This window comes from Alosa sapidissima, chromosome 14 (genome assembly GCF_018492685.1).
Source record: "Alosa sapidissima isolate fAloSap1 chromosome 14, fAloSap1.pri, whole genome shotgun sequence".
NCBI lineage: Eukaryota > Metazoa > Chordata > Actinopteri > Clupeiformes > Clupeidae > Alosa > Alosa sapidissima.
Window position 1 is genome coordinate 30288351 of NC_055970.1, and position 27121 is coordinate 30315471.

A 27121-nucleotide genomic window follows, 5' to 3' on the forward strand; every position below is an offset into this window, starting at 1 on the left:
TAGGAGTGGAGTTATATGTGACCAGGCGTGCTGCAGCATTCTGAATCAGTTGTAACGATCTTACTACACAAGCAGGTAGGCCAGCTAACAGTGAATACCAATAGTCTAGCTTTGAGATAACCATGGCCTGTACAATAAGTTGTGTGGAATCTTGTGTCAGATAAGGTCTGATTTGTCTGTGATTTGCTGGAACAATTTGTTATGTTTTCATGGGCTAGGTTTGCCTAGTTTGTTTTTGTTGCCGTATTTGGAGCCTGGGCTGTCCACAGAGATCACGTTTTTTAATGTATTCAGGACACAGACAGCTGGTTATGTGATGTTTGCAGTGACAAAATGTTTTAGCCTAAAAAACATGTGGCATCGCTTAGAGCACCTTTAAGTCACGCAGAAATCTGATGGGGAACGCTAGAGTCCTCGGGTAGGAAAGATAGGTAAAGTAGAGTTTCGTCTGCATAGCAATGATAGTCAAATCCATGGGAGCAAATGGTCTCACCTAAGGAAGTGGTGTAAATAGTGTGATATCATGAGAGGCTACACGGCTCTCAGCGGGACAGTTCAGCAGTGCAAGGACACAATGTTATAATAAAACGAAGGTTTTTAATACGTTATATAAGTTCTTGGGAATTAACAAAAAGGTATGCCAAGTTCAAAAGGGTAACTAAGGATAAGGTTGATCTTTCAACAGTCAAAAACTTAATGTCTCTTCAAACGTGAAATCATAGTCCCATTCCCTCAGGAAAATATCTTCTTGGAAACCGGTCTTCAGCCTTACTTTAGTCAGCGCCGCAGCCCGTGGCCAATCCAGCGGTAAGTATTCCAGTCTTCAGGTAAGTATTCCAGTCTTCAAGTACTTCACGTGGAAAGTGCTACTTCGACGGTCTGTAGCTTCTCTGAGAGCACAACTTGGAGCTTGTCTCCCAAACCCCACTCTGACACCAATTGTGTCTCTGCGCCTTAAAAAGCCCTTCAGCTCATCAGGCCCTGATCGGTCTCAGGTGTGTTGGGATCTCGTGTGTTGAGGGGTGGAGTTTCCAATTCCACCAACAGATGGAGCCAAAGCTGTCCGTGACTGCAGCCATCACAGGGGAATGTAGCGCCCCTCCAGGACGCAGCCTCTCGTGACATCACAATAGAGAAAAGCAGGGGTCCTAATACTGATCCCTGAGGCACACCTGTGGTGAGGTCATGAGACTTTTATACCTGTCCCTGCCAAAACACGTTGAAAGAACGCCCTTTAAGGTAAGATTCAAACCCGTCAAGACCTTTCCCCAGAAATTCCAGGTTCAGATAGTGTAGAAAGGAAAATGTCATGGTTAACAGTATCAAAGGCTGCAGATAAATCTAGTAGAATTGATACTGATGACTGAGCAGAGGACTTAGCTACTCTCAAAGCTTCAGTCACAGACAGAAGAGCAGTTTCAGTAGAATGACCACTCTTGAATCCAGGCTGCATCTAGGTTATTCTGATAAAGGAAGTCACATACTTGCTTGAAGACCACTTTCTCCAAAACCTTTGACAAGAAAGGAAGAAGGGAGACAGGTCTGTAGTTCTTCACATCAGTTGGATTAAGTGTCCTTTTCTTTAGCAAAGGTGTAACTTTAAGTAGTAAACTAATTCATGTAAAATTGCCAGTGAGAAGCAGTACACCAAAAAAAAAACGCATCACACACACTCATCTCGTCTCTCTCTCTCTCTCTCAATTCAATTCAATTGAGCTTTATTGGCATGACAAAAAATACAATTTGTATTGCCAAAGCATACATGTACGTAGTAGTGTGTAAAGACATAAAACAAAACATCATGCATCATACATTACTGCAACGGCAGTGTGTGTGTGTATTTGAGTTTTTGTGTGCTTCACTGATGAAGTGACTCCCTTTGTTTATGGCAAGCATCTATATATCTTGCTGCGACTCTTGCGCTTTTTTGTTCCTCGCCTATAGTATTCTTAGACTTAGATCCTTAAAGTTTTGAAGGTCTGGATGCATTTCTCTGAATTTAGGAAAGAATTGATCTCGTATGTCTTTCCATTGGCAGCATTCAGCCAAGAAGTGAAGCTCTGTTTCTATGGCACCTTGGTTGCAATTGGTGCACAGCCTGTCTTCTCTGGGCAGCCAGGTTTGCCTGTGTCTGCCCTTCTCAATAGCCAGACTGTGATTGCTTAGCCTGTACCTGGTCAAGGTTTTTCTCTGTCTGGTATCAGTGACTGTGGATAGGTAGTCTGCCACAGTGTACTCTCTGTTTAGGGACAAATAACATTGAAGTTTATTTTGTCTTTTTGTTGTTTCAGTCCAATATGATAAGTAATTTTGTTTTTCTGCATTTATAATTTGGTTAGGCCGAATTGTTTGAGAAAGGGTGGCAAGGTCCTGAGGCTGACTATTAGTTGTGTTAGTTGTACTATTAGTATGTGTGAGTCTCAGGACTAGCTGGATGAGGGGACTTGTTTTTACACTCATCTCTTGGCTTTTTAGGGCTTTATAACAATAGGAGTTGGGGTCGCTTGTTTTGAGATGTTCGAAGAATTTGATAGCTCTTTTTTCAATTTTAATTAGTAAAGGGTATTGGCCTAATTCAGCCCTGCATGCATTGTTAGGTGTGTTCCTCTGTACCTTGAGGATGCTTTTACAGAACTCTGCATGCAGGGTTTCGATTGGGTGTTTGTCCCATTTTTCAAATCCGTTGTACATAAGAGGACCCCACACTTCACTGCCGTATAATGAAATTGGTTCGATAACTGTTTGAAATATTTTGAGCCAGATCCGAATGAGTATGACAAATTGAATAGTTTTTTTGATGGCATCTCTCTCTCTCTCCCTCTTGGTGTCACTCACACACACACACACACACACTCACTCTCTCCCAGTGTTAGGTTAGGCTACATCACCAAATAGGCCTACAGTACCCCAGACATAATTATTATAGCCCTTATAAAAAAATAACTGCATTACTTCCAAGTGTCAAAACTGTGGTTTTACAGGAAATATTTGCAGTTCTTACGCAGGAAATACAGTATTTTGGATACGAAAATACTATACTGCACTGTATTGTAGTGTAACTGCACTGAAAATACTACTGTACTGCACTGTATCATAACTGCACTGTAGATTATTTGGTAGTAATTGTAAATGCTACAGATGCACAAATCCACATAAAACAGATTAATTTACTTTTAAGTCACTAGGGCTAGTTTACAGCACGACATTTGTTGTGCATATTAATAAATTGCACTTAATAATGCAAAATGATTTTTTATCCGATTAATTGATGAAATAATCGCTAGAATAATAGACCCCAAAAAGAATCGATAGCTGCAGCCCTTAAATAGCAAACTTGTACCTTTAACAGAGGCATACAAAGCCCTTCAGCACAGCTTTCCTTCATAGAATGCATAGTTACAGATATTTATATTATACTGTGTGATGTCATACTGTATGTCTTTGTCTGTGTAGTAAAAACATACAATACCCTCCAGAATGATTGGCACCCCTGGTAAAGTTGACTAAAACAATTATAAAAAATATATTTATTGTAATCTCACAATGAAAATCCAACCTTGAAGGGAAGCAAGTTTGTTCTAAGAAAAAGGAAAATCTCATAAAGAAATAAATATTTTTTAAGAAAAACACATTAGTCACAATTATTGGCACCCCTGCCCTGCTTATATTACCTTGTTAAGCCGCTAATAAAACAGCTCGTAATATTTTCCTATGGCAACCCATAAAGTTGGAGAATGCAAAGCAAGGGATTTAAGACCATTCGTCTTTACAAAATCTCCCCAGATTGTCCAGATTCCTAGGTCAGCGTGGCCTGGTAACTCCTGACATCTACATTTGTAATTAAATGACAGGAAAGGCTTTTACCTGGCGTGCCCTCTAAATAATCTATTAGCACTGAGGTCACTTTTGAAGATTTTTGGGGGAACTCTTGGTGACCCCAAAGTGATACTTTTTTCTGTGATTCTCCAACAGTGGTTCTTATGGAATTGTTTGCCTCTCTTATCCTCCATACTGTGCGTGGGGGCAAGATAAACATGGGACTTTGTCCAAGCAAGTATGTCACATTTCCAATTGATTCGAACCTTGCAATTATTGTTTTAACAGTAAACATGAGCATTTTCAACTTACTTATTTAGTACTTAATTTTTATAGCCATTCCTAGGCTTAAATATGTCAACAAACTTTCATTTATTTCAATTTAGTGTATTCCTTTGACTTTCCCATGTTGGAAAATGACTAGGAGATTTAGCCTACACAGAGGGGGAGAAGTGAGATTGACTTTTCCCACTCGTGTCACAGGTACGCTGGCGACTACACCGCTCCGTTCGGCATCTATTGTATTTGTTAGTCTGTGTCAATGACAATGTCTTATATGTGGAGCGCTTTGGGTTGCACTCTGTGCATGTTAAATGCGCTATACAAATAAATCTGACTTGACTTGACTTGACTTAAAGGTAAACTATGCAGTATTGGCAATTTCCTTACTATTTTCTCGGTTTTTGCTTCTTTTTCGCTGGCTCTGTCATGACGAATGTCTGAGAAACTCCATCGCTACCTTTTTCTAGCCCAGTGTTGTGCCTGAACGCGTTCATTGAATGAAAGTTCATGAACTCGTTCATATTTTGAACGAACGTGAACTGAACGTACTGTATTACTGCCTGGTGAACGGCACTTTCAGTTTAACTTTGTTCAATAGGGTGCCAGATTTCTATAGAGCCTTCCACGCGAAAACCTGGCTAAAACACACCGTAAAAAGGCCTTAATATGGCAGCATCAGTGTTGTGTGTAACGCGTTACAAAGTAACGAGTACGTAACTACTTTTTTGAGTAAAAAGTAGTGTAACGCGTTACTACTGAAAATTTGGTAATGTAACGTACTGTAGTTCCTTTTTCATATCGGCGCAACGTTACTTTTCCCAGGGACAGATTTGACAGCGACGCTGCTTTCTCAGCTGCGCGCTTGCGCAATAGGCACGAGCTCCACACGGCAGCCTACGTGACAGAGGCTGGTAGCATGAAGTGCAATTATAGCTCCACACGGTACGTGACAGAGGCTGGTGGCAATGAAGAGCAAGCGAGACGCAGCCAACGCTAACTTCTGAGGGATGAAGGTAGCCTATTCACATTACTTTGAACTCGATGAAACTAAGGGGAGGAATGTGAGTGTTAGTTGTAGCCTAGCCTACACTGTCCCCTGATTTTGTCTACTGCCGTTAACTCAACTGCCAGCCTATTGATACGATTTGCACTAGATTTGCACCAAATTTCAGAGGAGCGCCTGTTTAATGAAAGAGTATAAGGCTATAAAATAAGCCCTCATATATTTTGTGTTCACCTATATGCCCAAGATGTAGCGAGGCTATGTTATTTGATATTGTTTCATAGGGCTTTAGTGGTGTTGTTGAAGCCTATAAGCCCAATGTTTTCTTGTCAAGTGCTCTGTTTGTGGGATTTTTTATAATAAAGAGCACAAAAGAAATACCTGTTATGTCCTCCATAGTATAACTTTATGTAGGCCTACACATTTAGGAACAGATATTGGGTTCTGCCCAAAGTCGAGCAACGTAAAAGTAACATAAAAGTAACGAGTAACGTAAAAAGTTACTTTCCATAGAGGGTAACTAATTAAAGTAACAGGTTACTTTTTTGAGAAGTAACGAGTAACGAGCAAACGCTACTTTTTAAAAGTAACTGCCCCAACACTGGGCAGCATGCAGGTCACCATTTCTCAAACTATGGGAAATGGTCCGCAACGTAGACAATGCTGGTCTGCAAATTATTCCCGGGGCATCGTCTGATAATTTGCTGCGCAATTGATCAAGGAACCGCGGACAGAAAAAGAAAATAAACGATTCTACAATTAGTAGGAAATACTTGTTAATTTTGTGTCATCAAATATAGAGGCATAGAATTAAGTCGTGGTATGAGCGTTTATTCAATGCATGCGTGTGCACGTTGGTAGTAAAGCTAAGCTTCAACCTATTAGAAGGCTATTTAATGATGAAATTACATATAATAGAACGATGTGGATTTATACTTCCATAAAAACAGAGCACAGACTATATACAACACTGTTTAGCATTAAGTGTTAAAGTCAGCCAAAAGCTATTAATTAGTCTTAGTTAAAGATAGTTAAAGTCAGTAACCATTAGACTGTAAAATGAAGGAGAGAGAAGAAAATGTGCTGCCTAGATCATTGATTGGAACCTTTACTGGTAACACTCCATAATAAGGTGCCATAATAAATAGCAAACTAGTAATTACCTAACCCTTTGTTAATATTTGTTAATTGTTTCTAAAATATCTATTTGGCACAAGTTAAAAGTCATCATTCATTAAATATTAGTTGTTTGCATAAAATCTGTATGTTTTGTATTGTAGCAAATCTATTAACTAATATTGTATTAATATATGTTAATAGTTAACTACATATATTTTTTGGCACCAATTAACAGTTATTTCTTACATCATTTAAATGTTAAATGTTTGTTTACAAACGATATGCTAATATAAAAGTTAATGTATAAAAGACATATTATTATTTATCTAGTTTTTCTGATTTGTGCTTTGTGGGGAATTTATGGAATTTATGGTTTATGGCTTTATGGTCTTGTGGGGTGTATAAGGCACCCTACTGCCAGTGGTTGGTTGTGTGAGAGTTTGCGCTCCTCTTCTTCCACTTCATCCTTATTGGATACCCTTGTGGTTTGCTGTCCTGTAATTGGTGACTCTCTGTCTAGTCTTTGAAAGTAGTGTCCTCTTTGCCTTTGGAAGTACTATTTGGTTGCTGCTAGCCTGGGTGTTCCCATGCTGCCTTGCGCGCGATTTGATTCACGCTGCTAAGGCAGCCTGGAGACCATGGAGCAAATTTTCGCCTGAGATAGGGAACCAATCACAGAACAGGTGGGAAAGCAAGACGATGATGAGCTATGCACAGACGCATTTGATAGACATCCGTGGCACCCAATAAACGGATCTGGGTATTTTTTTCAAATACGAGAAAATGAACGTTTGGTTCCCAGACCACGTCTCATTGAGAAGTGGTGGCGCTAGCCAGGCTAGGTTGCTGCTTGAATTTGGTGAAATTCAGGGGAGGGGTGTAACAGAGTTAGAAATATAGTTTAGTGTTTGTATGTGATTTTCGCCGTAATTAAGCAGCTTTTTTGAGATTGGTGTTTTGGAGCCCCCTTTGGAGAAACGGTATACTGCAGCTCTGCTGCGTTTTGTCCTTGCATTGTTGCCATAGCTGATCAGAAGCGGTATGCTTTGCATTGGGTAGGTTGACTGTATAAAGCACTCTCCACTTTGTTTTAATTTTGTAACTGTAAAATGTCAACCTGTATTATATTACTTTACATGTATTGTTAGGATTTGGTAGCAATTCTAGCAACTTAAAGAACGTTTATTAATGTTTTCTTGACCACGAGTTCATACACACGAGTCTAACGTGACTAGCTGTAAACTCCTCTAGCAACTTTCCATGCATTCAGTGTAGTTTAGCTTAGTGCTCGTAGAAAGTGCAATTCAGTATAGCAGGAAATTAATGTACATTTAGTTTAGCATTATGTTTATGCATTACCTCCGTATGGTCTACGTCTGTGAGTGTTTAGTGAGTCTCAGAATATTAATAAACTCGTTCTGTGCACCTGAACATTCCATGACGCACGTCTCCCTTGCTAGCAGGGCTGACAGTGATAGTATAGGAATCATGCATGTAATATAGCCCATTGAACTACTTCTTTTTATTTTGCTTGTGCACATGCTGTTTTATGTATACCAGTGTCTGAAGGCATGTTTTGTTTGAACTTTTCCTAAAGGAATAAAAGTGATAAGCCAGTTTTGGTCTCAGTCCCTTCACTGTCTGACTAATAGTTATATATTACTAATATATTAATAAAGCTTAACCAACTTTATTATAAGGGTCCCCCATACTGATAGTTATATATTACTAATATATTAATTAAGCTCAACCAACTTTATTATAAGGGGCCTCACGCTTATAGCTATATACTACTAATATATTAATTAAGCTTAACCAACTTTATTGCAAGTGTTTCTGGCGCCGACAAGAGTGGCGGCATGTCAAGGTAGCTCCGTGTTTTTTTTTCTTAGTATCTATCTGTCTATCTATTGTAAGGGTCCTATGGGGAGTGGTTCATATTGGGATAGGCAGAAGCACAGTTTAATATCAATTAGTTAAAAAATAATAAGTCATTAACTTTTCTATTAACATATAGTTTGTAAATAAACATTTAACATTTAAATGATGTAAGAAATAACTGTTAATTAGTGCCAAAAATACATTTAGTTAACTATTAACACATATTAATAAAATATTAGTTAATAGATTATATTAACATTAACATATAGATAAATTAATATTATAATATATTAACATTAACATATAGATTTTATGCAAACAACAAATATTTAATTGATGAAAAAAATATTAACTTGTGCCAAATAGATATGTTAGTAACAATGAACAAATATTAACTAAGGGTTAGGTAATTACTAGTTTGCTATTTATTATGGCACCTTATTATGGAGTGTTACCCATTTACTTTTTAAAAACGGTCTGATGGTGTTGATAAAAATAAAGTGTTGATTAAAATAAAGTCCTCTGCAATGTCTGCAGCAAGGAATTTGCATATCACCGGAGTTCATCAACTCTAAAGTCGCACATCAATGCAAATAAATAGTGTTGACATTGAGGGGAGTGTTAATTTATTTTCATTGTGTCCCCTAGGTTATATCTGTGGCCTGAAATACCTTGTATGTTAAAAACAACTTCTTCCCGAAGCACTTTTGAATTTATTTCAATAAATTATAATGATTCATTTGAATTTAAATATTTAAAATACTTTCACAGCAAAACATATATATGCGATTAATTTAAATTAGATTAATTTTTTTAATCGATTGACAGCCCTAATTTAAATAGCATATAAATATTCTATCAGTGTATGATGCTTGCATGAGTGAAATATACCAAAACAACGGCACCCATATAATTGCTGTTGTTTTGAGAAGTATTTCTCATGCAAGCATCATGCAACAATGCAAAAACAATGAAACTATTGTAGGCCTAATTATATTTTACACTAGTAAAGCAGTACTCTGATGTGAACTTTTGTGAACAATCTTAGCACTTTAAACATTGAGGGCCAGATGTACATATGCGAACGTATAGCGCTATCAGCGTCATGGTCAAACCGCACATTGCGAACGCTGTCAGACCCAAGTTTCCGATTTATCAATCGTTCAATCCTTAGTGTAAACTGCGCTTTTCTCTGCCTTTCTCCGCCCATAAACGCAATTTACGAACGTTCACAACTGAATTGCAGCGCCTACAAGCGCAGTTGAATGAAGCTAACTGATGACAACATTAAAAAGAATCGTTTAGCGATCATGAAATAATACCATACATGATAAGATGTCAACAAGTAAGGAGATAATGAAGATCAGTAGTTCTACTCAAAATACTTGTGCACGTAGGCTATGGAAGATTGGTCAAATCTAGCAAGTAGGAAAGTTTACTTGAAAGTGAAATTATAAGACATTTGAAAGGCCAACGAGGGTTAATGTTGCTTTTGATAGTACAAAGACTTACAAAACTGGTGCTCTAAATAGCAATTCTGTTGTCTTTGAAAGGTTATCTTATTGACGCATTGAACTGCAATTTGGATTAACACCTGCTCTTACAAGGCGGAAGTATTTAGGCGCAGAATAGACGTGCGCTTTCAGGAGCAGTTTTTGTACATACTGCGGAATACATAATTAGGGGCTCTTTACTCTTCCCCTCCCATCTTTTTACGCTAAAACTCCCACTTTCCCCTGGATCCTCCCATGAATGCGTATGCAAGACATTAAAAACGCAATCTGCCACTTTCAGCTCCCGCAACAGGCAGTTTGCACTTTTACATCATTGCGGCCTGTTTGTACATACCTCGCAATGATTTTACACGCACGTTGCGAAACAAATACGCCTGAAGTGGGCGCAAAAGCGTTAGTACATCTGGCCCAGACTGTTTTGAAGTGCATGTATAGCAATATAGTATAAAAAATAATAATAATTGTGATATCATTATGATAATTTGATGGGGGGGGGGGGGGGGGGGGGTCATGTAGGTGGGCCCTATGACCCCAAAGTATGCCTTGACTGGGTCTGAAGTCAAAGAAGTTTGAGAAAGGCTGATGTAGACGACAAAGCAGCAAGGGGGTGTCGTATGATCAATTAAACAAATTGGGATGGGAAAAATCGTACAGTCGAACAATTGAACTTTGCCCGCACTTCAGTCACATCCACAGAAAACCTGAAACGGCACATTGAACTGAAGCACCTGACTAGCCTTTCAAGGTATGTGCAAGCCAACAAAAAATCAAAAGACTGTCAAGACAGATCCTCAACCCAAATTACTGTAACTGCATTCTATGGGCTGTGGCAATAATTTTTAAAAATAATAGCTCGCAGCAACATATGAAAAAAAAGAACTATTAGTTCATTTTTGGAAAGTGAACTTAGTTCAAAATTTTGAATTATGAACTATGAACTGAACTAGTTCATTTTAACATTTGTGAACTGAACTTTGAACTAGTTCACGTAGAAAGTGAACTTTCCCAACACTGTTCTAGCCGGTGCCTGGCGTGTATGTGTATTTGAATGCAGTAAAGCAATTTGATACACTCGTTATACTTCCTGACACTGAGGCCGTCGGCCCACCGGCCCACAGTTGCATGGGTGTTTTTTCCGCTCACGGGCGCTAGGGGGAAGCGAGACGGCCACCATTCAACCCGAAAAAAGTCATATAACCATTCCAATGACTCTGAAGCTGTTAAATGAAGGTAAATTAAGCTAAAAAACTTTGCCACTGTTTGACTCCCTTACTGGCTATATTAGCCACCTGCACAATCTGCTAGCTTGCCTGTATGGTCAGTACACCATGATGTCTTTTTGTCTGTATAGACAGTTTTCTACTTAAACTTAAACTTTTCTTCAAGTCTTTTACTTTTTTCTATATATAGTTAAATAATGATTATTCTATTTTTTATATATATTGTGTAGCCTGTTGTAGGCTACTTGAATAAGACATAGAATGTGCACTGGCAATGTACTTGCAATGACACTCGCCTGCACTATTATACCATTTTCTTGCATTTTTTCCACACCGCTCTTTTAACAGGTGACAAACTAACCTTACTAGTGTAATGGCACACTATTGATATCTTCCCTTATGTTTTTGTATTTTTGTAGTATGTATGTGTGTATGTGTAGTGTGTGTTTGTGGATGTCATATGTCTGTGTGCCTATGTGTATGGTGTGTATAAGCTACTGGATCTAGATCTATCTACTCTATCTATCTATCTATCTATCTATCTATCTATCTATCTAAAACGTCTGTGTCACTTTATTTTCAAATCTTAGTGAAAAAGAAAGTTGTGAACTACTTCTGAAAGTTCACAGACACTCTGGTTAACTTAAAAACTTGAACATAAATAGGAAAATGCTTCTGTTGTATTTAAGATTTTCTAAGGGTGCCAATAATTGCAGACGTGTTTTATACCCGTTTTTAGTCAACTTTACCAGGGTTGCCAATCATTCATGAGGGCGCTGTAGATTCTATTATGTATTTGTACTTTGTATTTTGCAATGCATAGATCAGGGGTTCTCAAACTTTTCCACGACAAGGCCCCCCAAATACCACTAGGTTTTGGCCAAGGACCCCCTTGATGTGTTATAAAACTCATCGACAATACTACGGCAAATGTAAAAATACATTAAAGGAAAATTTCGGTATTTAGCACTTTGAGTCCCTTTTCTGGTTTGTTTTGGATGAACTAGAGTGATGGACACCGAAATTTTGACGATTGATCCTGTCTCGACTTTTCTGACTCGTTGTGAATCGCCTTTGACTACTTCAGTCATGCACAAACATGTCCTAAAACAACCCTTAATGTTCGTTTTCAAAACTGTGCAACTCACCGAGTGGTTAGTTGTGTTCGTTGATGTCCCAAAACTAGTAGCGTAGCGAAATACAGTTTCTGTCGTGTTTTATTTGGCATTTTGTAAAATCCCATTGATTTCTGTTGGAAGACTCATTGCAAAAATAATTCAGTGGAAATGCATGGATTCCAGTTTCTTCCAGTAGCAGCAACTGGAATCCATGCATTTCCACTGAATTATTTTTGGAATCTGATCCCTTATCATACCTGTTCATTCTTACTCGTCGCTTGACTTATTGTGACTAAATTCAAGATGGCTGCAAACGCTAAACTTCGTGAAGATACTGTCTGTATAAATCGTCTTGTAAGTAAACTACCAGTGCTTTTTCAAAGTTCTCAATGTCTCGTTTTAAATGTCAGGGCCCTCGGAAGTCTACCAATGAAGTGTGGAGATACATTGAGCCTCGTAAATGGGTGTAAAACAGTGATTTATTTGCATGGCTAGCCCGATGCCGAAGCACCACTATTGAAAAAGCTGTTGGTAGCATCGGCTAACTAGCGCCAGATTTTGGAGTGCAGGGGACAAGCCGAGATGGGCTATGAGACATACGTTCACACTCGGTATCATGTTTCAATACACTTTAGGTCAATATCACACCGGAATTCTCCTTTAAGGGTTGTTTTGAGTCTCTGTGACAGTCTATACTCCGTCTACTCTGTTCTCTGACAGTCTTTACTCGAAATCACAGTTTGACTGATAGACAATGACCTTTATGCACATCATTCGCTTGGCATTATCCTGGCAGATCAATTTCCTGTTTACGCTGTACACAGTAGGCTATGACAGAAAATGAGAGATTACTACTCTGTCTGTTTTAATATAGTACTGCTAGTAACAAAATAGCTAAAGTTATCTGACCAGTTCAGTAACATCAGTTGCTTGGTTAAGATGTAACATGTTAATGTTAGCTAAGTATAAGTATATATACTCTTTTGATCCCGTGAGGGAAATTTGCTCTCTGCATTTATCCCAATCTGCTATAGCTATACCCTCATAGTTGTTAATGTAGCTGGCAATGTACATTTTAAACCCTTTTTCCCGTTTGCTGGAGGGAGTGGCATACAACATTTTTACAAGTCGGTCTACATTACCGTGAGACGAGGTAGGTCTTGAAGACAATGACTATAAAAGAGCCATATCTGTCAATGTACTAATGTAACCAGGAAGCTGATCTGCCAGTATAAACAGATCCGGAATGGAGACGTGCATAGAGTGCTTTTTGCATACATGTGGATAACAAATGCAGCACACGCTACTGTCATTGGACACAAAAGAAGGAGAGTTAGGTAATCAACTTATACAAACTATCTTCTCACAAGATGGTGGTGACTGGAATAATAGTAAGGTAATATGCTGACTGCACAAGCAGTCCTTTTTTAAAGCCTTCCTTTACACTAAAATACATCTTGTCTGCAAAGACCCTGTCCATAATAGCATGGATGTATAATGACTCATGAGCCTAGTTACTGGCTTTAAAGAGTTATTGAGTTTGATGTAGCGAAGATGCCCCCATAGGCTATGCTATATGCTGTTTAGTTGTAAATGCATATTCCTATCTTACTCAAAACTGCCATGATTAATATTGTTGGGTCCCCAATGAAACTTTATACTCATTATCATCCAACAACAGACCCTAGGTTGTTCTTGGACTAGAGTTGTCCTTTAAGCTATGTCTGTGTCTGTTAGAACTAATTACAAATGACCACAACCATTTTAAATCAGTACTGTACTATTACTTGCTGAACCAGATATTAGTCTGGTGTCGAGCATACATGTTGCATCACAGACAAAATGGATACATCTGTTGAAAGAAAGGATTAGCGTGTGACAGGCGCTACATTATACTTTCTTAATTGTAACAAATCTCTGAATCTCATCTGCATCTCTCAAATCTCTGAACTGACACTTTCAATAGACATTTTTTAGGAAAGGTCAGTAATAATGTAGGTTCATTAATCATTCTTACTAATTTCAATTAATTCCTCACCCAAAAATCAACAAGTATTGGTAAATATTTACATAAATGCTGTAAATCCTACCAAAACCTACATTTAGAGAGCAGCATTGTAGATTTTACACATATTCCTCTAGATGGTGCTCAAGTCCTTATAAAAGCTCACAGTTAAAAACCTAGGCCATAAGCCAGAAATCAGTGGTACAAAACATAATTGGCCCTGTGCTACACAATACCCCTTAGGCTCTGTTCAAATTCAGGATGAAATTAGTCTCCCCCTCTCCCAGTACACCAACCTACTTCAAGCCTCAATTATCTATAACCACCAGAAACATGGTTTGTAATGGTACGTTTTAAAACTGTTTCACCACTTTTAAATGCATTTAAGATATTGTTTCAGTAACTTGCACCATGAATGAGGCCTGTGAGTGAAACAGACAAACACAATGTTATTGTTTATAATTTATTAGTTCTTGGGCAACAAGGAAAAAATGACTACTGCCAAATTCTTATCACAACATTCTCAATGAACATGGATTCCATATCCCTTTCAGAAGTTCTGTCAATTTTTGTAGTAGTAAATAGAAGGCTCATCATGGATATACAGCATCACAACAATACATGGTTATCAATAGAACAATAAAACAGTTCTCCCCGTTTTGGGAGTTACCATAAGTTAATTCATACTGAAAACGCAAACTTTTACTTTTGTTCTAATAATTCAAGCACTGAAATTACAATAGTTTAATTGCTTACATAACATTTCAACATCAACTCAACACTACAATTCTTCAGAACAAAATAATCTGGACTTTTCCCCAATATTATCCATCTAAAAAAAAGAAATTCAGTGTATGTTTACACAATGGACAAGTTTGCATGCAGTTAAATTATAGAATAGGATCTAGCTTGGTCAAGCCATGCATTTCCTCCTTATAGCACAAAATATGTATCCTACATTTGTTTAAGTTTAAACAATTAGGATGAAGACTCTAAACTAAAGTCAACTCCTCTTGCCATTGGTTATTATTGAATTGGGATGTTTCGGTCAGTCTATTGTGCATTATATTCAAATTCTAGTTCACATTTAATATAAATCGATTGCATTGCAAGCAGTAAGAAAACTACTCTAGTTTGATTGGTGATGAAATGCCAGGACTCAACTCCATTATTGCAACCCAGGTCTTTGTAGAATGGCATAGCATCATGATCATCCATTCTATGGTAGAATACTTATCTGAATAATAGTGTTGGCAACAATTTGCCTGCAATCTATCCAAAGCTGACTAGAATAACACTACCCAACATCTGATTTATTGCATTGATTTCACAATTTACAAAATGGGAATTCTATCACAATTTAAATTCTGCTAACAGAAACGATACATTTCCCATCAGCAAATTAAAACATGGACTGCTATCCCTCCGACCTCGAGGTTAGGGTTTCTTTTAATCCAGTTTCACATTCATAAAGATATTCTAACAGCCATCCAACCCTGGATACAAAGTTGCAGTTCCAAAAAATGCCATGGAACACAAAGCAAGTAAGTAAAGACTATTGCACCAGTAACCTATGTCAAACAGGATAAATGATTACACCCACACAAACTCAAATGGAAAAGACAACTAGATATTACCTTGTACAGATTTAATCACACAAAAATGCATAAATATACATTGCACAAAAGTACAAAAATACTTGTACTTTTCTTGTTCAAATATACTCTTAGACATCAATAATTTGGCAAGACAAGATTGTCACACAGGGGTTGCAATAATGGTGATTCACCAACTTGATGCTCTACATATTGGCTCCACTTTTGCAAAGGTGATGTTGAACCCGAAAAGAAAATATCAATGCATGCAAAACATATTCTCCAGGAAAATAAAATACCAATAAGTTTAACACCACTTTGCATATATTACAAGTATAGTTTCTTTTTTTTCTTTTTTATACAGGAGCTAGACTAAGACAGAAGATAGAAGGCAAACGAAAAACAAAGAAATAATGGAGAAGGCCACGGCCATGAGGCAACTGACTGTACTGTAAAACAAACACAGAACCATACATTCTACATCATGCCAATATTGAACATGCACTATGGCTGCCTCAGTTCCCCCAAAAAGCCTAGTCCTTCCCTATGAAAAGAGCAGCTTCGTCACTTCATAAATTTATATTTCCTCTTCAGAACACATCCCCTAAAGGAAAGAAAATAGCTTGGATTTTGCAAGTGCTATGTCTGTACCGTTTACAGTCATCACACAGCATCAGAATGTGATTGAAAAAGATTTAACTTCAAACACCATCTGGCCGTTTCCAAATGAAACGTCGTCCACTACGTAAATTATCCATTAAATAAACCTGATTAAATAACAAAGAGCTCTGCACATCTCACTCCAGTGGGACACCGACCCTGGTGTGAAGTGTCTGCATGGAGAGGGAGACAAGAACATGTAAAAACCTACATTTAAGAAAATGCCATCATTTGCCAGGTTCAGTGTGCATGCAAAATTCCAAACATGACCCTAACATGTCAACATGTATGTTGGGAAAAGGAATTTTAATAAAAAAACTTGCAAAATTTGCATCAGATAATAATGAGATCAAAATACTAATGATTAAAGAATTTATTAGTCACTTACAAATAATCTAACAGAATTGACGTGACTTCCACCCTGGCTGGGAGGCCTCTGATGGAGAGGGATACCAGCGCATCTGAAGGAGAGGAAGGGACAAAATTACAGACTTACTGAATGTGGAGGACTGGACATGACATCTTTGATCAATGTCTTGTGGATGCCACATTCATGTTCCATTTTCAAACCCTCTTCTTTTATCAGGAAAGCCAATGTACAGTACAGTGATTTTTATTTGCTGGTAATGCCGGTCAGGCACAAAGTTGACTAGATTCTTCAGACCAACTTATTGAAAATCCTTCCCTCAGACTGTACACAGCTTTTTTCCAAGAACTGGAAGGCAGTGGATGAGCACTTTTTTCCTGACTGGCAGCATCATTTAAGCAAGAAAATCTAAAAGGGGCTATCCAGCGTAATGTCAAATTTGCAGGTGGAAATGGCGCCCATTCTTTGTTCGGTCATGGAGACCTCAAAGATTTCATAGCTCAGAAACTGAATGTACAACCGGTTCTCACAATTCTTCTAAAAACCTTTCTATTGGAGTTAAGATCAAAATAAACCATGTTCCACTTAAAGTGCCATGACTCCAAAAATCACAGTTGGTCTTACAGCACTGTTGCCCAATGCACCTGCCACATAAGTCATCCAAACCAGCATTTTAGTTTCAAACCACAAATACTTTCAAAATCCATATTACAACTTAAATAAAGATTTACTGGCCATAATAATAATAATCAGAAATACTGAAAGAAAAACCTAGCGTCCATCACTATGGCTCATAGTCCATTGAATTCCTCAGAGAATAGACTTTCATATGGGTACACTGATCTGGTCCTCATGAAGGTGCACAGTGAAGTCATTCAGTGTTCACTTCAAATCTCTCATCACACTCCAATTAAATGTCCTGGTATACAGGTTTTGCTGAGAGGATGCAGTATTCTGACAGAGCCTGGGAATTCTGAAAATAAGTTGGCACTTCCAAGACTAAACCTGAATGACTTGACAGTTTCTTTCAGTATGCAAGTCATACCTAGTGATTCTTGCTATGTCTGGAACTCAAAGGGGTGAAATCCAATTTATAAAAATTCTTGATATGTTCCAGCTCATTCATGGCATGTTTGGAAGTTGTCACCAGAGTTTCCTAATAATGGACTTAATTTGTGGTCTGTTTACGCTGGTTTTATCTGCATTATTCTCAAAGTATAGATAGAGGCAAAGATTAAAACTTGGGACAACAAACATACTGACTGAATAAAGAGCTTCAGATTTCCAGCTGGCCTCAAATGCAATACATGTTAAAAGGTTCTTCTGTAAGACTACTAACCTGTATGGGTCAATGGTAATTATGCTTTAAAATAAAAATTCAACTACCAGTCTACCTTGAACAGGGGAAAAAAAAAAAGGAAAAAAAAAAAAAAAAAAAAGACTTGCACCGACCTGGGCATGGAGGGCAGCGGCGGCGGCAGCAGCGGCGGGGTAGGTGAACGCTGTGTGGGGAAGACCAGGGGTCAGCTCAGTGGTGTACAGTGGGTAAGGGGACCAGGCCTCAGGTGAAGCAGGGATCAACGCTGCCCCCGTCAGGTCATCTGTAAAGGCACACCAGGACCACCACCCATGCCAACATAGACAACTCACTCAGACCACTTATTACACACAAGGCTTATCAGTGAATTGTTAGGGTTGACCCACTATGGTTACTTGCAAGGTAGTAAAAATCATGATCAGTAATTCAAACACAGTACGTTATATCCAACACAAGCACGAATGTAAGATTACACTCCCTGGTTCAACAAATTGGCATGGCAGTTTGGCAAATGGGTGTTGAAAATGTCCCCTATGGTATATGCTACAGCCATTTGTGATGGGGCAAATTGAAGTCATTACAGAAGGCACCGAGTCTGGATCATTTTTACTCTAAAGGCTGCAGAGGTTACAGCTAAATGAACTAATCCAGATCCTAACACTACACCAGTAGTGTGCTCTTTTACAGTAAAAAAATCAAATAAATACACTGGGTCTCATAAGTCCCAGCCAGCACACTAAGTACTAGTGGTGGTGTACTCATCAGCCTTCCAACCATGAGAAGCTTGAATGACAAAACTGTAGCTTGCCCTTGACAGTTGCTCATTTGTGAAAGAGTGACACTTCTAGTTTTACAAAGCAAAAGGGCCCTCTGCTCTACTGGCATGCATGTGAGTGAAATTAGTTGGGTGATGTGGAGCTGCAGGTTTTACGCCCGTCTTGCTGTCCGAGGGCGGGTCACTGTTGTCAGTGCGGTGCAAGTGCTAGCTCTATGCGTGGCTGGAAAAAACTTACATGGGTCCCGTGCTATGAAGTGTGCTCCTAGAGCAGGGTGGATATTTGTGGGGTTCGGTGTGGCCATCAGTTTACTCTTAGCCATCTTCGTGTTGGCCTTAGCAAACTCTAACCGTAGGGTCTGTGGACTTTCTGGGTCAAAACGTATCCCCTGAGAACAAAAGGGGGGGTACAATGAGGGCGGACGGACCCAATGTGCAGTGTGCCCTGAGCTTGTGTTCACATGCAGGTGAATGGTACTGCTTGGATATTAAAAGTGGTGTGTTTGCAGAAGAGAACTACTTGGAAAATGTGTACAGTGTACTAGTTCTAGTGTTGAAATGGAACTTACAATGTATATTTGCAAAAGAACAGGTGCGCATCTACAGAAGATAGGCCTCCAACATTACTTGGACTCTTGTCCAGTTTATGAAACTGGCCAAAGATTTCATTTGTGAAAATGAGAAGGAAGCCCCACCAAGCTAATAAGAGTGAAGCAGGACCATGAAAGAAAATGGTGTTTAAATTCCAAGTGTATTACTGAGCTAAAGCAAATTTGAAGGGGACCATCCCTCTGTGAATCATCTAAAAGCAGACAGTTCAATAATTCAGAGCTTCAGTTACAGTTGACCGAGTGCTTACGTTTAATGCATTTTTTGCCGCTTCAGCGCCAGACCGACTGTCAAAGGTAACAAACCCAACAGGCTGGAAAAGGGTAGAGAAGACGTTCACAATCTGTCTTGGTACATCATTAATCAATGGTAAGAGGAAACATCAATACATGCAGGTTGAATACATAGACAATTTCATATGTATGCTCCACAAGCATGAACAGTGAATTACTCCATTTAAAACAAACTTGATTAGGTCAACTAACCATTTGCCCAACCTTCAGATGAAGTGAACACATTGAATGTTATAGTTGACAATCTAAAAGTTCAGCTTCCATAAAATTGTGATACTTTTAAAAATGGGGACCAGTTTCCTTATAGCAATCAAATTACTTGCAAGCATCAAGTCAATCACAGGGATAAGTGGACATAGTGATGTGCCAATTTGAAGGAAAGGGTTAAAATTCTGTAATTCCAAGCAATAACCAGCAACATCTCACCTGCTTTGATGTTAATTTAATCAGTGAACCTTCATAACCCTGAAAAGGAAAATAAATCCAATTAACAGCCATGAAGTCACATGCTTGGTGAGATAGGAATTCCATTGCTCCTCCCCATATGAAGCAAACTACTAATATGGTCCTGGCCCACAGTCTCAGCCAGCAGTAGAAAAAAAAAAAAAAGTGACTAAATGTTTTTATAAGCCTGGTCAAACAACTAAAAAGTAGTTAAAGATTTATTGGTGGGATAGAGGATATAGCAAATACATTCAAATCAAATGGCATTGTGCAGTAAAAAAGGACTACAGTTAAACTATTAAAACAGAAGTTTAAGAACCCAGAAGTTATGTTCAAATAGAAAATACAAAGCAATGGGGCAGTCTAACCTTAAATGGTCTGAACAGCAGATAAAGTTCACGGGGCTTGATATCTGTTGGGAGGCCACTCACAAACAGTGTGCGCACCTAGGGAATGAAAGAAATTCAACCAAAGAAGTTTAATTTATAGTTGGATTCTGAGAGTAAATCTTATGAGGGGGCACTACCAGCAGACCAAACATACATGCACCCTCATACCAGTTCCATCCCAAACACACCACTCTTACAACACCATGGAGGCATTATGGGCCAACGATCACCCAAGAACACATTTTTACAGGAAATTCTGAATGTCTGGGAAATTGAAATCCTGTCAAAGGCTGAAGACGTAATCCTGAATGTCCATTTGCCTGTGGATGATTAGCCCTTAAAAGCTCCTGTGGCTCTGAGGGAGGGTCTTATCAGCAGTGGTCTGCCAGCAGAACAGTGGAGGACAGTCATGCACAGCATGACCACATTTCCTTCCCTTAACCCATTGCTATGAGACCAACTGTGCGCAAGGGTACACCGGAACATCAAGTGGCAACAGCTTCAGCACACACCAGTTTTCAGCAACACCACAATGGCTTCCCTGTCCATAAACAGCCTTCAAAAATAAATGTTCCACACCACACATTGTTCAGCTTTTTTCTTGGCTACGCCACTTCAAACACATCAAGTGTGGCAATATTTCAATACAGCCTCAGAGGTTCACTTTCATAAAGACCTGTACATCTTATTCCTTTGTCTGAGGAGCAAGACAGGTTGATGTAATCATTCAAGGTCGTGTGCTCACGTAGTACAAGTACTGGATATAGACAGATTCAGAGAGGCTCTATGATTAGAGTACAATAAATAAATGTTTAAAGTACCATATAACATATGTGCACAAGTGCCCAATCATAATAAAGACCTATGTATTAAGGACATGCCATAACTGACTGGATCTGTAAAGGCTTGCTGCATTTGGCCGTTTGAATCATTCAGATAGGGTCTCGTGTGTCAGCATTGCCTTTATGGCAAAATTATATTAAACAATTCTACCAGATAGTCACAGACCTTAAGAATTTATAAAACAAACCTTGAATTGAGACAGTTTTAGATTTATCCGTGTGCCAGTAGCCTATGCACCATAATCTGATTCTCGACATCGTTTGCCAATCATTTTTCCTAAAATTTGTTATGGTGGTCAGGGGGAAACGTAGGCATGATTGTTTTACCGGTGAAAAGACCCAACATGACTTCCTATTGCTATTCAAATATTCCTATGAACTTGGCCTTAAGATAATAACCTGGTAAGTACAAAGCGGCTAATCTCAGAATCAAAATCCACCCAGACACACTTTTGAGTTGCATTCAATGGGGGGGAAAAAACGATTACGCTTTGATCAAGTACACCATTTATCGCTTTAGGCGTTCCACAATAAAATCACCTTGTCGCTTTTTCTTTTCTATTGAAGTGTCGTGCTGAATTATTGCATGTTAGGACATAAGCTATCTAGAGGCAGAAATAACTGATAATGTAACCAGACACCACTAAAGCCTGCGTACTTAGACTACTGAAAGTCTATTAAAAAGTTAGGAAAACAAAAATGAAGTAACAACTTGTCTTCAACGTAGTATTTTTAACCAGCACTGGAGGTGCGCACTTTGATGAGACTGTAGCTGAATTAAAGCCGATCACCACTGCTGATTGGCAATATAAAACCATGCCCCACAGAAGATAAAAAGCTCAATATTTATCAAACAAGGTAAAATTCTCACAAAACAAGTCAATTGACTAAACAGACAGTGACGTTAACGTTACAAACATTTGCACAGCCACCTCGGAGTTCAAACAACTAACTTTCTGTTTACACTTTTTTAAATTTAGACAAATTTAAACGTCCCCTTACCTCTTCCTCCATAGATACGTTGTTTGTCTCGGTATCAGATTTGAGACTCATGGTGTGTGAATTCTTTTAAACTACACGGGGGAAAGTTCTGTTCCTTGCTGAAGCAGATACCTGCGCGTCGTAAGCTAGCAGTTTCTTCTGGTGTTCGAAAAGTGCCCAAGTGAAGTTGCGATAAAGACGAGTATATCCCAAAAATACTTGGAAAAATAGAAAAGCTAAACTACGGTGGCAGAGTGGAAAGAAAGGTGGAAAGGTGCACTGTGAAGGTGAGAGAAGTGAGAAGAGGTGGCTGTGTGTCCCTCCCGCTTACATCTATCCTGCTTTAGTTAACTCTGAAGCCAAGTGTGTAACTTGTTCAGAGGGGAGGTCTGTATCAGAGTTACCCTATCCACCAATTAGGTCATCAACTAATTTGAAGGCCCAAAGAACTGTGTGGCAATCAGGCAGCAGATAGGGCTCAGCTGGTGCAAACCCAACCTCTCTGTTATCGCATCATGGCTTTTTGGGGAGGAGCGAGAGTCTCCTTTCCCACTTTTACACATTTTAGTTAAGTTGCCCATGTCTTTTTTCAATGCATGTATAAAATACTTTTTTATGATCAAATGGATGTTAGAGTATATGTGATATTTGGTGTAGCGACCCATATCTTATTTAGATATTACAGAGAGGAGTTTTGCAGTGAAATAGGCTCTGTATTTGTTTACAATAGGCCATACCATAAATTAATTTGAGACAGTAGATATAACAATAAAACACAAACCCACAACATAATCTTACAAATTAGAATAGCAACTCAATGTCAACAGTTTTCAATACAACTTAATGCGTATTAGAATAATTTTGCTAAAGGTAGTTTACCGCTGAATTCTCAAAATGGTTGTTTTGCCTGTATTCTGGATAATTTACATCATCTATAAAACTGATGAATACTTAATATAAGTGATCATTTAAATAGATGTCTTCTATTCACAGGGTGTCTTCCATTCTCACTGCAGAAACCTAGAGGAGAAATACCTCTAGTTCAAGGTACTCTTAAAATAAATATCATAAATTTGTATAAAAGTGTGTGTGTGTGTGTGTGTGTGTGTGTGTGTGTGTGTGTGTGTGTGCATTCATCTTGCAGCCAACATGGTAGGCGAGTTTCCTGACTTTGTGTTGGAGTACAATAAAGCACCCTCTGAGCACAGGAGTGGAAAGGGCTGGAAATATTTAGCTCCTGAAGCGACTGACTAAATACATGTTTTGTACAATACATCTAAAATTAGGCATATTATTTTGTAATGTCAAAGGGATACAAAAAAAACATTGCGGCATTTAGTTTATTCTTATGAAAATGGCATCACTGGTCATCCTAGCTAGGTAAATGCACTGAACATAGCAGTATCCCATATTTCAGGAACAAAAGAAAAATGCACTATTTGATTTTAATCAAAGAAATATGCATATATGATGTATTGTGAAAACATTGTTTTTAAAGTTACGTTAAGTGTTAGCAGTCATGCTTATTGTGTTATCAAATTCTCAGAGGTTTATAAATAACATGCCTCAGTTCACACCTCCCCCAGCCATCTTGCCCCAGGACAAGAACCAGTGACAGGCCCTCACCGAGTGATAAGTGTCCAGATTAAGGCATTCTTATCATGTGTCTTTCACTCAGAAAGCCAAACACTCTAGTGAACCACAGCTGATCTGATGCCAACTGCCCTGATTCTTTACACATTATGTTAGAAAAATGTGCTAACAGTTACGGTTAATGGAGGTATTTGTCAGAAAATGGACTTGCTGTCACTGAAGAAAAAATCTGTGAAGAATCAAATATTTCAAATGGATCTATAGTTACAATACTTACTAGAATTTCAATTTGTCAAATTGTGAAAGGGACGTCTATGCTCAGTAATAAATGATGACAATTAACAAAAGACAGATGGCTGAATGACAGAAGTCGTACCAAATGTATGCATGCATGAACAATATGGATGTGCTAAAAGGTAACAGCAAATAACTGATGACACTCAGTTTCATGTGTTTTAAATAAAATTGTATACATGTGTACAGTGATTTAGTGAAAGATAATGAATATAAATGCTTCAATAAGCATGCACATAGAACAATGTATTGGTACATATTTAAATGGATTATTATTTATATTAGATGTTTCCTATCTGAAAAATGTGTCATCACTTATTAACAAATCTGGGGCAATTCTCAAGCTTATAGATTTGGGCACAAATGTTATGACTGCTTCCTGCAAATGTGGACCATTTATAGTCCGGGCCAAAACAAAGGCCCTCTCATCCAGTAAACCATGAGAAAGGCATTCCTCTGCGTAGTTAATTAGACTGCAGCCACATCATGGAAAATGGGAGGTTACCAAACGAAATAGCTGAAAGCATGTCCATACACTCAGGCATTACAAGAGGTCCAGGCCAGAGGGGCCTGTGAAAAGACACCAACCATATATGGATGAGACTGTCACTGTAGTGTTTATCTGAACTATGAGCGAGGCCGGGAGATTAGGCCTTGCTGCTTGAACAGAAAGAGTGCTTGCAGTCGCTGAAGCACGCAGGTGATCAGAAGTCATGGAATAACTGAAAAGCTGAGAGATTGAGTAAAAGCCAAACTGCAGTGAATTCCAGGTTGCATTTATGGTGGCAAGATGCTTTACATCAAGTTTGTTTTGTCAGGGTAGCGTTTTCTCTGAGGAATGAGTTGGAGAACTCATTGTGTAATCTAAGAAGATAAACTACAGAGGCTGAAGATGGAAAGTAGCTATGTATTTATAGCATTTCTCTCTGTGTCTCTTGTGTACTGATATGTCCTTCAACAGCAAGTCCAACAACAGCAGTGCATGATGTTTGCTTGCAGTTAAATCTGTGTCAGTAAACAATGGGTCTGTTAGTGGCATGCCATGAATATGTGTCACAGATTGGGATAAAATGATATTGAACAGACAGAGCAATGATTATAACTCCATCTTGAAACACGGTTTGTGTGTAGGTTGCTCTCCAAAAATATAGCACTTCTATGAAGCTGAGCTGTGCTGTAGGTTAAGATTGCCATACAATATTGGCTATAATGTCATCTGTAGTGCAGGTGGGTCTGCAGTATAAACAATAACAAACTAAATTAATTAATTGTAAGATGATTTTCACATAGACCGATATATCCACTGATTGGCCATAACGATTTGAAGATTAATTCTGATTGGAACATGAGGATGTCATATGTGTCCAAAACTGATTCAGATGTATGATACTGCCCATCCTGAGAGAAACGGGGGCTGCAAGGTGAGATGAAGATTGGCTTTTAGCAGCCCTCCAAGGATCCTCCATCGCAACACTCCCCCTCCTTCCACACTGTCGATTCTTCAGCTTCATTACTTCTGCCGAAGCTGAAAAAATACTTTCTTTGCATGTTCAGTCGCTTCTAGGTAAGGACAAATAAAGATGGAGGACCTATTCTGAAGGACTTCATTTCTACAAAGACAATGAGCAGAACAAAGACACTTTAATTCAATAGATGAATAGTGAATACCTGATAATGAATAAATTAGGAATAGTAAAGACATTGTTTATTTTGTTACCTTTCCATGCTCCAATGTTTTTTCATCATCTTTAAGACTTTAGGTCAGTGTGAGTTTGTTACGAACAGTATCTCTTCACTGTCTACAAGATAGATCTTTTAGTGTGATTCCTCCTCATACCTTCTGGGCTAAATGGAACAGTGAACGACAATTTAATGTTTTTGTTGTTAAAACAAAAAGTTCAAGAATGTGGTTAGATTTACTGCTGCCTTTAATGTATATAGATAAAGCCAAAAATGAACCAATAATTCACAAAATTATAAGTTATGTCATCAGACATCAGTATATGAAAATAAATCATCAAAGAAGGGCTATTGCACATTTAATGTAAGAAGAGGCATGCGAGTTACACCAGAGACATCGTGGCCAAAGATAGCAGAGAGATACTGCAAGCCAATGATTTATTTACACCCCTTTCCTTCCACATTTAACAGAGGGATGAAACAAACCACAAAAGATGTCTTACATTAGCAAAAAGAAAAAAAAATATCCAAAACTGGAGATGGATGGATATTAAACATAGAAACACAGATTTTCTAAGGATACATCTCAACCGCAATCAAATTATTGACCCTCAATTGCTGCTGACAGCCAGTGAAAAGAAAAGTAGTCATAATCATAATTCCTCTTTTCTACCCATCAGTAACTGTGTAATCATTTTATCAGTTTGGTTTTACTGTCTCTAATCCTCACGCCTGGCGCAGGAACTGTGACACAAAGCCTGAGCAAGCCAGTGCGAGGCCCCTGATGAGCTTCATGTTTTATTTGAGAAAAGCGGCCCCATTGTCCCAGAAGCCCCCTCGTAGTGCACTCCTCCTCCTCGCGCCTCACTGCAACTGTCCCATCGCATTAGCCTCTCCTGCCGCCAAAGCACTTAGCTGCTGTTCCCATTGCCCTCTGTGCCGCAGCGAAACTCCGCTCAGAAAGTCCAAGAAAACTTTCAAGAGCGCAGCCCCCTTACAAACAAGTGCAGCTTCCTTCCTGTATGTGTGTGTGGGGGTAAACACTTCCTGGTCTGCGCCATGAAGGACTGCTTTAGTGATGGAATGCCATGTAATTTGTACATATTAGGGAATGATACATTGTGCAAAGGTAGGATTTAAATGGCGTTGTGGGGACAGTAGCGTGTCATTGTTCAAGGGAGAGAGAGAGAGAGAGAGAGAGAGAGAGATGACATTCCGCCACAGTGAGTGCTTGTGTCAGTGTGTGGCATACTGTAAGCTGCTAGTTAATTTTAAGTACCAAGATAATTCATGCACAGAAGAAATGTCAGGGCTATATGTGTA

At 38.7% G+C, this 27121-nt stretch overlaps 1 protein-coding gene and 1 long non-coding RNA gene across 3 annotated transcripts; both read right to left on the reverse strand.

Annotated features, from left to right (window-relative positions):
* On the reverse strand, window positions 1-26166 carry LOC121682508. Its single transcript, XR_006022583.1, has 3 exons — window positions 26156-26166; window positions 23935-23941; window positions 1-105 (listed from the first exon to the last, which is right to left on the reverse strand). It is a non-coding gene; the product is annotated as an uncharacterized LOC121682508 (long non-coding RNA).
* Window positions 14408-22657, reverse strand: rbpms2b (RNA binding protein, mRNA processing factor 2b). 2 transcript variants are annotated; one of them, XM_042062666.1, is made up of 8 exons: window positions 22253-22657; window positions 20388-20465; window positions 20002-20040; window positions 19533-19625; window positions 18912-19062; window positions 18033-18181; window positions 16602-16674; window positions 14408-16386 (listed from the first exon to the last, which is right to left on the reverse strand). In XM_042062666.1, the coding sequence occupies exons 1-7, from the start codon at window positions 22301-22303 to the stop codon at window positions 16609-16611; spliced, it is 627 nt and encodes a 208-aa protein (XP_041918600.1). In that variant the 5' UTR covers window positions 22304-22657; the 3' UTR covers window positions 14408-16386; window positions 16602-16608. The 2 variants fall into 2 exon arrangements, with proteins under 2 accessions (XP_041918600.1, XP_041918601.1); XM_042062667.1 differs by having other exon boundaries at window positions 19533-19595; window positions 22253-22654.
* Window positions 26167-27121: the final 955 nt, after the last annotated feature.

Excerpts from the sequence above, each read along its gene's own strand:
- rbpms2b (XM_042062666.1), bottom strand. The coding sequence starts at position 22,303 with ATGAGTCTCAAATCTGATACCGAGACAAACAACGTATCTATGGAGGAA. Across the intron at positions 19,063-19,532 it reads CGGCAAAAAATGCATTAAAC|GGGATACGTTTTGACCCAGA; the intron begins GTAAGCACTCGG and ends TTTTGTTCTCAG. Across the intron at positions 18,182-18,911 it reads CTTCATAGCACGGGACCCAT|ATGACCTGACGGGGGCAGCG; the intron begins GTAAGTTTTTTC and ends GTGCCTTTACAG.